Raw genomic sequence first — 10,534 nt, 5'->3', positions numbered from 1 at the left:
GACCAGAACCAGGAAATCAGAGCACATCACACCTGTCCTCAGGTCTTTACACTGGCACCCAGTTTATATTCAGAATAGATTTTAAAGTATTATTACTGGTCTATAAATCACTAAATGGCCTAGGACCTAAATACATTACAGATATGCTCACTGAATACAAACTGAAAAGATCACTCAGATCTTTAGGATCAAACAAATTAGAAATTCTAAGAGTTCAGTCAAAGCAGGGTGAATCAGCTTTCAGCAACAATGCCCCTTGCTGCTGGAATCAGCTTGCAGAAATAATCAGATGTGCTCCAACATTAGGCACATTCAAATCAAGACAGAAGTGTCTTTACTGAATGAGCACTGTGCCACATCCGACAGATCACTCTATTATGTTTTTCTCTTCTTTTTCATTCTTTTATAACCTGTTTTAACACATTTTTATTTTTTTTATCTGTTTTTTATAATTTTTATTATTTGTTTTTATTTTCTTACTCTTGTCTCTTTTATTATTGTTTATTTAAAGCACTTTGAATTGCCACCGTGTACGAAAAGCTATATAAATAAACTAGACTTGCCTTGCTTTGACATTCACTGTCAACCCTGGCACCTTATGTAGACAAGTGTATGCCTTTTCAAGTCATAACCAATCAACTGAATTGACCACAGGTGAACTCCAGTTGAGCTGCTAAAACATCTCAAGAATGATCAGAGGAAACAGAATGTACCTGAGCTCAATAGGGTATATGCCGAGCTAGTGCTGTTCCCATGCTGATGCACTTCCGGTGACCTGTTATTGTGAACTTTTTCTCATTTTATACGGTTCCTTATACAGCATTGATGTTGTAATGTCATTAAAATACATTCAGTTAAATAAACTTTAGCATTTATTTAGTTGCTCAAGCGTAAAGCGAGACAAAAAGCTGTTTACTCGCACGCGCCTGTCAGAATCGGCAGGCTAGCGCAGAAGCTCCATTGAATATACTGGGGTAAAATAAATGCTCATATTATAAAGATATGGCGGGGGAAATGTAATTTAATGCAGTGCTTCTCACTCAGCTAGTGGAAATCGCTGATTTTTTAAAGAAAACAGACCTTAAACGCACCGGATTTTGCATTGGCATTCAATTCGCCGGAAGCGCTTAACCCAGGTTAATGGCAAATTAAAAGTCCTTTTAGCATGCTTCGGCATATACCCCATTTAGATCTTCACGGCAAAGTTCTTGTAAACATGTGAATTTTCAGTTATTAAAAAAATATTTTTAATAAATTTCCAACAGTTTCAAAAAATCTTTTTTTCACATTGTCATTATGGGGTATTGTGTGTGGAATGTTAAGGAAATACATTATAAAACCCTTTTTGGAATAAGGCTGTAACAAAAAAATGTGGACAAAGTGAAGCGCTATCAATACTTTCTGGATGCACTATAGCTAGTGTTACTATTTTTATATAGATCTAGACATTTGTGTGGCTGTAACCAGCTCTACAGGCCCCTTCCTGTAAATAATCAGACCTGTTTTTTTTTTTGCACCTTGCAGAATTCTAACACAGAAATAGGATTATGTCATGATCAATTGTTTAAAAAAAACTTTAATGATATTAACATATTCTTTGACCAAAATAAATTCATAAAGTCAACAATAGCAGGTCATCATTTGGTTAAAAACTAAAACAAATCTACATCTAGCACTGGCAAAACACAACTTCACTGGGTTGAGGTGCAGACAGATGTGCCTGAACACACAACGATCAGCTACATGAATGCTTTGACAACCACAGTTTCACAAGTTTCTGCAAGAATGCCATGTAGGTCAGTTTTACGCGTGTGTTTGTGGTTTTGGCAGCTCTAATTTAACATAGGTGCTGTTTACAGGGGCAGGAGGATTATTACTCAGCATGGAAGTGTCCACCTCAACATCCTGAAAGACCAATGTAGAAAAGAGGATTGGATTAGATAGATAGATAGATAGATAGATAGATAGATAGATAGATAGATAGATAGATAGATAGACAGACAGACAGACAGACAGACAGACAGACAGATAGACAGATAGACAGATAGATAGATAGATAGATAGATAGATAGATAGATAGATAGATAGATAGTACCTGTAATTGGCTTTGCTCTGGATCATGTTGGGTAACTTGTGTTATCTGTAGACCAGTGTTTTGTTCTGCTAGCCTATTTCTACAGCCATAAACCTTCATGTATCCTGCGAATTGAATAACAATAAGACAAATGCACATTTAATTTATTACAAAACAGTCTGCAGAGTCACTTGGATTGACATTCTTTCTTTGTGCATCACATCAGAGTGGGAAAGCTTCCCCTATTCCTCTGTGTCAAGTGTATTTATGGGTGGTTCGTTTTTTCTAAGCGCTACAAGTAGATAAATCTCGCTCATTCAGAGGCGGGAACCAATGGACATGCAAAAACTTTAATCATAAGGTAAACACAAAACAAAAGTTTCCATCTGGAGCTCCTTCATGGGACTCCAAACTTGTAAACACTCGCTTTATTAGGCTTGTGGCTCTCAGCACCGCCCATGCGTGTCAACCCTACCAAGCAGACCCATCACAGAGCTTGCACTATGCGTTTTTGCGATGTGTAGTTACATTATTTGAAAGGTGGCATCAGCAACAAAGGGCTATGCAACCATGCTATGCGACCAATGGCTGCGTCGGAGCATACGTGTGCACTTGAAGCAGAGTATAAATCAACCTTAAGTGAGAAAGTACATACTTCATGCTAGGCACAGCAGACATCCCAAGTCTCCCAGAAGCTCTGGGAGTCCCTATATATATGTAGAGACCCCCTGATGCTCTCAAATGACATATAACTTAGGTGTTACCCTGCACTAACACCCCCTCCCCCCCTTTTCCCGCACATTTTACTCACATTTAGATTTGCCATGTGAATGGCATCATAAGCCGCTTTACAGGAAATACAGCAAGTTATTTTTGCATTTTGTTTCGACCATGATTTATAGCTGTAGGCCATCATTGTATTATTAGGGTGTCATTTCCCTGACTTCTATATGCTGGTAACAATTCTCTGTAAACAAACCAGCAGCAAGTCTAACTCTACTCTATTGGTACCGTAACCTTGTGCCAGGTAGTCTTACAATAGAGTCCCTAAAAGTGGTATACATGTTTACTATTTTGGTACTTCTGGCTGTGGAAATGGAAATAAAAGTGTACTGTACTGCACTTTACCATGCCATTAGTTATCAGCCATAATATGAAAATAATTATTGGCTAATCAGTATCAGTGTGTATTTACATGTCATTTTATTTAAATTAACAAAACCCACCTATGATCACAACGACCAAAACAACAATCCACAGACCAGACATGAGGGCGAGAGTCAGCCATGATGTCTGATTCTGCTGGATGAACTGCACTACTGTATTATTCTGGCACTCGGTTTGCGGAGGTTCTTCTGTAAAATATAATAAAAAAAGTCACAGTACATTAGTAGTCTTGACATAATCAGTGTTCTGAAAGTTTTTAGTGCCAATAGAGAGCTTACCGGTGATGTACAGTCTGGTGCCGTTGCTGAATTCTGGTTGTGTATTTGTGCTCATGCAGTAATAAACTCCTAACTCATCGGTGGTGACATTATTTATTAACAGACGACTAGAGTTCACTGAATATTTAAGTCTGAATCGTTCATTGTAGTAAAATGGTGTTTGGAAAGAGCGTAATATCAGGACTAAATATGAAAGATTCAGTAAAAACCAATAAACCTCAGTTTCAACAAGATCACAGTTTATGCTGACATTTTGCCCCAATTGTGTTTGTTGATCTGTTAAAGTCTGTGCTGCCTCACACCATATAAGCAGATCTACAAAATAAAATCAAAGATTCTTTGTCAGTACTATTGTAGTACAATGTACAGTACTACAATAAGGTTCAATAAAAGGTTCAAACAACCAAACAAACAAATGAGCCAAAAAAAAAAAGTTTATGCATCCAACTTTTGACTGATTTGATTTGTGCAAGAAGTAAAAGTTCAGAAAGCATAACAAAGATAAAATACTCACAGAGATGAAAGAGCAAACTCATCATGTTGTAGCTGCAAGTAAAGCACATCGAAATGAAATGTTCTAGACAGCACTACCCTTCAGTAGTGAGCAAAAGTTCAACCAAGACAAGAACAGGAAGTGACGATTATTCTCACCTCATTTATCCTCCACCATCTGCATTTTATGAGAACTCAATTGAGATTACAATTCTAAGGTCTGGTTTCACAGATAGGGGGCTTGTACCATGATGGTGGCTGAACACACTAGCCACATTTCCACTATCGGGCCAGTGCGAGCCAGGGCTTTTATCAGGCCAGGCCGGGCCAATCGCCCGGGAGGTTGAGCAGTGAGGCCGAAATCATGTCGCATTTCCACTGTCAGGCTAGTAGCTCGCAGCGCGTCACGCAAACCCAGCCCCTAGAACATCCCCCGAATCGAACGTCACACAACCCGCCCACTTCAGCGGGAATCAGGCAGATAAAGCACACCACATCATCACGAAACTATTAAAATTAGGACAACCAAAACAAACAAATGACATGTTACTGTACTGCAGTACAATGCATGTCTATACGCATGCATGCCTGTGTGTTCTCATTCATCATATTCATTTACTCGCCGACCGACTGTTGGCATCGAAATCCAGTGGTCTTGCCACTAACAGAGAAACCCAGCGCAGGGAGCACACACATCCATAATATAAAACCACATATATAAAATTCTCTGTTAATAACTCAATATTAAATATATTTTATAACATCCTCAGTTAGACAGACGCTGTCCAACATTCATCCCAAATGCTCCAGAGAGAACTGAAACATGAATTTTTCCCTATAGGCTTCATGACACTTAATAAGTGATTCCCTTTATTTAAAGATGTTGCTTATTATATCTTAAGTAAAGAAAAGTGTTCAGTGTTTCAGCACATAAGAGCAGCACGTAATAAAATATAGCCTATATTTCGTTGCGCTCATCAGCTATGCACTATAAAGTTCTTTATGTATTTAAATTTACTTTTTTAATTTTACCACGTCATATAATAACATACACACTTGTTTGAGGACACAGAACACAATTTGAACTTGCAGTTTTCCCTAATGCATCTGTAAAGTCCTGCGCAGCTGGAAGAAAGAAGGTCACCTAGTTTCTGCTTTCACTCACCCCGAAAATGCTGTTTGCATGATTTGATTCATATCATCATATCCAAATACTTTATAAATAATATTTAAAACATTTTCCGGTGTTTATTGTTTTTAGAAAATATCTAAAATCTTTTTTTTTTTTTTTTGGAGAGGCTTTTGACAAATAAAAGTTTAATATGGCTTTAAAACAGTTTGATATAGTACCTTATTGTTATAGCTAGCTTTTGTTAGTTTTATATTGGTTAATTTATTTAATGTGATTTTATTATACCTAATTGTTTCAATATAGCTGAGGCTATTGTAACTAGATATGACACAATTGTTTTGTAGCCTACAAAAGTGAACATGAAATTTGTAAAGTTTAATGTCTTTCTGTTGTATTCATATAGTGTATTATCGTCCAAAATAAATAAAAACAATAAAAGAAAATAAAAGAAAAAAGCCGCGCGGCGTCAACAGAGCTATGAAGGGATCGCTTTTTTCCTCGTTCTCACACACACATACAGGCATCTAAACGCGCACAAGCACACCTTTTAAACTTGACAAAAACTCTCGAAAACCTTGACTGTCTATTGTGCCTTTAATATGGTGTAAAGATTATTATGCGTTATTGAAACATCAAGGAGGACGCAGCAAAAAAAAGTCACTTATAAATTAAAACTACTTTGTTATTTTATGCAACAGCCTTACATTAAAAAAGAGAAACATAAGGGCGGTCATACGCAAAAAGACCCCAGCCTATAATTTGTTCCAGATGTTTTCTTTCCCTTATTTATTTATTTGTTTATGTGTTTGGCGCATGTACTCATGTGCGACCGGAAAACTGTCCCCGCCTCTCCTTTCACTCCGCCCCGGCTGGCCCTCTTTGGTTTAGGCCTTCTTTAGGCCCCGGAAGTGACGGGAAACGCGACTGGCCTTGGCTCACCCTGGCTCGCTCGCTTTAGGCGCGATAGAGGAAACGCGGCTATTGAGTTGATAAAACCAAGTCCTTCAATCAGTCTTTGCTGGTCTGATCATCAACTTTTTTCAGACTTCTTTGACTTTCTGATCCTGAGCTCATGAGTGTATGCTTATGGTTAAATAAATCCTAAAAAAATTATTTACAATCTTTGCTAAAATCAGATTATTTCACTTTTTAAAAAGCGTTGTACTAGTATATATTAACCTTGTAGTGCAATAGATCCTTGCGGATCTACTGGGGGATGTTACACCCAGGTTCACAAAAAAATAAAATAAATATGGCTTAACCTGAAGATGTAAAAAAGAGGGAAATTCTATTAAAAGTGCACCATAAACTGTCCAGTGGCAAAAAGGATATTCAATATTTAAAGGTGTGCACAAAAAAAATCCAAATAATAAAGTTTGGCGTCAGTTTTTTTCATTTTTTTTTCTTTAAAGAAAATTATTCTGATCATCAAGGCAACATTTATTAAATGTAAAAAGAAAAAAGTTAAATGATTTAACATTCATTACAATTTTAAATATCTGCTTTCTTACTATATGTAGTTTCAAATGAAATTATTACGCCAGTCATTTTTGCTTTTATTATTATGACCATTAAGGGTACTATTAATAATAAAATTATTATTATTAAAGGTGCAGTAGGTGTTCTGCCACAATGCTAACAGCTTAGCATAATTCTCTGGGTCACAGTCCCTCCCCTGCCATCTAGAGCCACGCCTCCTTAAACCCGAGCACAGCAAAAGAACCCTCTCTTATGTGTTAAAAGCGACTAGTGCTTGTCTGGTGGAATGCAAGCCAAACTGACATGTTATTTCAGAGTGAATTTTTAGAGTTGCATGGTAAACAATATAGGTAGAGACGAGGTGTAATAGCGCTATTTACTTGTGTTTTGTTGTTAAACTATAAAATCTACATTATCGATGCTGTAAAAGGTCCCTAATGAAACTGAAAATAGTCTTATTAATCTATCATCGGAAGATTTTAGTGGCTGAACAACACTTCTGTGAAGATATAACCCGTTTGTAACAACAACATCTAACGTTACATCAGCTTTGCATGAAGCTAAAACAGTTTTAAAACAGTTACCTGTCTAAGAGAAATCCTTCAGACATTGTTTCATCCTTTCTCCAGCGTGCAAAGGTAACTCCAATGTTGATTCAGGTTTTTAAAAAGTTTTGATTCAGCAGGTTTTACCGATCTTGTGAACGCACAGCTCAAGCGGCAGTCTGCTGCGCAGTTGTTCAAATCTGCATTTGCTGACAGACAGACTGCATTTACTTACTTGATTCATCTATAAAGGGGTCGACTCATAGTGCTTCAAACAAGTCGTCTTGATAATGAGTCATTAGGTGTTTCGCCATGACTTAATAACGAAACCAAGTAGTTGCACACGCAAACCCGGGAGATTTGAAACATGCAGCCCGGCCCTCTAAAACAGAAAAAGTCACACGCACACACACGCGCACATGTACACGCCGGTCAAATGAAGTCGCAATGTGCAGATGGATATTATTGAGTCTCTATATAAAGATGAAACCTCAGCATTATAGCCCAGACTTGAGCAGTTTGAGTGCTTCTGGAAACTACATGCTACAAACAATACTTCATTGGCCGTTTGTTAAAGGAAGGATCAGTAAAGACTACTGATCAGAACCTGGAACGGATTCTTCCGCAATTTCTCAAGTGTAAGTACGTACGATTAAAGTTGCTGCCTCGTGTACTCTAGCTTGCAAATATATTTAGTTGTGATTTGTTACTTATAACCGGGTGTACTGTATCAGGTTAACTCGATATATTCTCATATCGCGTGTAAAGCCACGTTAAAAACGCGACACGTGCTGCTTTGTTTACGGACCTCCATGGAGGAGGGTAATGGGTGTGTGTGTGCGCACATTTTCGTCCGAGGAGGAGGGCTGTGTGTGTGTGTGTGTGTGTGTGTATGTGTTTTTGTGACATATCAGGACACAAATCTGTATAATGACATAGGTATGACATAGGTATTACAAAAAGGAGGTGAAATATGAGGACATTGGTGACGTCCTCGTTTCTCAAAATGCTTATAAAGCCTACAGAATAAGTTTAATCAGAGAGTAAAGCTGCACACAGTCTCCTGTGATGGTTGGGTTTAGGGGTGGGGTGGGGTGAGGGCAATACAATATATGGTTTGGACAGTGTAAAATGAATAGAAACCTATGTAATGTCCCCACTTTTCACAAAAACAAACTTACACTATAAAGCAAGCATGCACTCTGACTAATTTTATATTGTTGATTAGCTGCTGGGCATTTCACTCTTGTCTCGCGCAGAAGGCAGTCAGTGTCAACCAATAACAACAGACTGTCATTGGTTCAATCAGCGCAGATTAGCTTTGCGTTAAGGAGGGGTTTGGGAACAAATGATTCACTGGACGATTCATATGGGAGTTGCTGTGATAATTAGGTAAAAATAAATGCGAATTACAAGATATTGAAAGTGTTTTTTGACCTTACATGCATATTAGACTGTTGTTGGAGACCCTTACAACCAAAATATGACCCTATTTCATGTATAATATGGGCTCTTTAATCAATACTATTTGACTGTGAAGAGACTTTCAACCAGCACAACAAAAAATGCTTCTGAAGACAATCACCTACGTCACCTTTAACCTTCATAAGAAAGTGCCTTATGTAGGCTTATTTTCATTTACTTTTTTTGTCTCAAAAAGGGAGTAATTATATATTTAATAACTAATTTAAAGATATATATTTTCTCATGGATTAGACAAAACACTTGTGTCGTCCGGGTAGTCAGCCAAATCTACACTACATTATTCCTCCACTTTCTTATTCCTTGACTTTCTTAAATATTAAAATAAATCTAAACAGATCTGAAAATTGATTGATTTAATTTTTTTTAAAATTGCATTGCATTCAATTACATTTAATATAATGAAATTTAGTTAAAGTTTAAACAATTAAACTATCAAAAATCTATAAATGCATAGAGAAACTCACAATTATAAATGGTTTACTAATTTTCGTTTATATAGCTACACAGTACATTTTATATATTAGCAATGAAGTTTGCATTGTCCATGCATTCATATTGGTTATCACTTATTGTTTCATAATATTTATTGTAACAATTTGTTTCAAAGAAATTAATTAAATATGTTAAAGATGGGGAATAAAGTCAAGATCACAATGTGTAGCTGCAAATAACAAAAAAATAAAAAATAATAACGACTTGGTCCTTTTGTTATACCTTAAGTTATAATTCTTAAATCATAAATCAAATTAAAAAAAAAAAAAATATATATATATATATATATATATATATATATATATATATATATATATATATATATATATATATATATATATATATATTTTTTTTTTTTTTTTTTTTATATATATATGTTTTGCATAGGTCCAGATAATACATAAAGTGGCATGAAAAGTTTTTTTTTTTTTTTTGTCATTTTCCATTCCATATTGTTTCTGAGGATTAAGAATTTTTAAATATTAAGATAGTAAGAAAAGGACCCGGCTCCAGAGTATTTAAACATAACTTTTTTTTGTTTTGTTGTTAGTGAGCATTAAGAATCTGATGCAAGAATTTAGCTTCATTTAAAGAAAACTGGCAATCTCTAGTGATATTGTTGTGAATAAATAAATGTAAAAAAAAATCTAATGCTGTCTGGGTTTTTGTTTGTCAGGTAGCTAAATGGTCCTTGGAATTTTAGAAAGTAGTAAATTGTTTGTCTAAACGTTCTGCAGCTGTCTGGTAGTCAATACCACTGCATTCTTATCAAAGCACATCACTACTCCATATTACACTGAATTGTTTGGTTATAATTTTGTTATTTTCAAAATGCAACTTTATATATACACAATACAACAAAATGTATCTCTCTATATGAAAATGTATTACTAGGCTACAATTAACCATTACACTTTCCACCTATTTGTGTTTTTAATTTTTCTTATTAAATAAATCTAAATTAATTTGCAATTGGGCTTTTGCATGTCTGAAATTATTTGTTGAGTTTATCAATTCTGCATATTATCTAGTGAGTTTATAACTCACTTTCTTATACATCAGCGTTCATATTTAGCGTAATCTAATTAAATATATAGTTTCATGAACAGAACTGTGGCAAGGGGGCGTGGCCGAGAGCCGTGGGAATGGTATGAGGCTGCGCGTAAGTGGATGTACCTGTGGTGCGCACCGGCCTCGAATCCCACAGAAGGAGCTCTGGACTATAAGAGGAGGAACGATGGCAGAGGAAGCCGAAAGAGGACCGGGCCCGGGCATAATGTTTTACTTTTGCTTTCAGTTTGTTTTTCAGTCTCAGTGAGGAGCTGCCGTCACTGTTATTAATATATAATTTAAAACTGCGTCGGTTCTCCGCCTCCTTCTTCCCACAAAA

The 10,534-nt window shown here is 36.2% G+C and overlaps 1 protein-coding gene across 1 annotated transcript; it reads right to left on the bottom strand.

Annotated features, from left to right (window-relative positions):
- Positions 1 to 1,556: 1,556 nt before the first annotated feature.
- On the bottom strand, positions 1,557 to 4,295 carry LOC141380217 (uncharacterized). Its single transcript, XM_087304651.1, has 6 exons — positions 4,171 to 4,295; positions 4,034 to 4,065; positions 3,520 to 3,834; positions 3,301 to 3,429; positions 2,096 to 2,199; positions 1,557 to 1,905 (listed from the first exon to the last, which is right to left on the bottom strand). The coding sequence occupies exons 1-6, from the start codon at positions 4,173 to 4,175 to the stop codon at positions 1,804 to 1,806; spliced, it is 687 nt and encodes a 228-aa protein (XP_087160777.1). The 5' UTR covers positions 4,176 to 4,295; the 3' UTR covers positions 1,557 to 1,803.
- Positions 4,296 to 10,534: the final 6,239 nt, after the last annotated feature.

The sequence above is a fragment of the Danio rerio genome, chromosome 22 (assembly GCF_052040795.2).
Source record: "Danio rerio strain M-AB ecotype USA chromosome 22, GRCz13ab, whole genome shotgun sequence".
Taxonomy (NCBI): Eukaryota; Metazoa; Chordata; class Actinopteri; order Cypriniformes; family Danionidae; genus Danio; species Danio rerio.
Note: the sequence above shows the minus strand (reverse complement) of the source record. Positions and strands in the feature narration are given on the sequence as shown.

What these genes read in the sequence shown, in the direction of transcription:
- LOC141380217 (XM_087304651.1), bottom strand. An exon ending in GAGTTTGCTCTTTCATCTCT is followed by an intron (nt 3,835 to 4,033) that starts GTGAGTATTTTA and finishes TTTATTTTGTAG; the next exon opens with ATCTGCTTATATGGTGTGAG. An exon ending in TTTGGTCGTTGTGATCATAG is followed by an intron (nt 2,200 to 3,300) that starts GTGGGTTTTGTT and finishes TTCAATTCGCAG; the next exon opens with GATACATGAAGGTTTATGGC.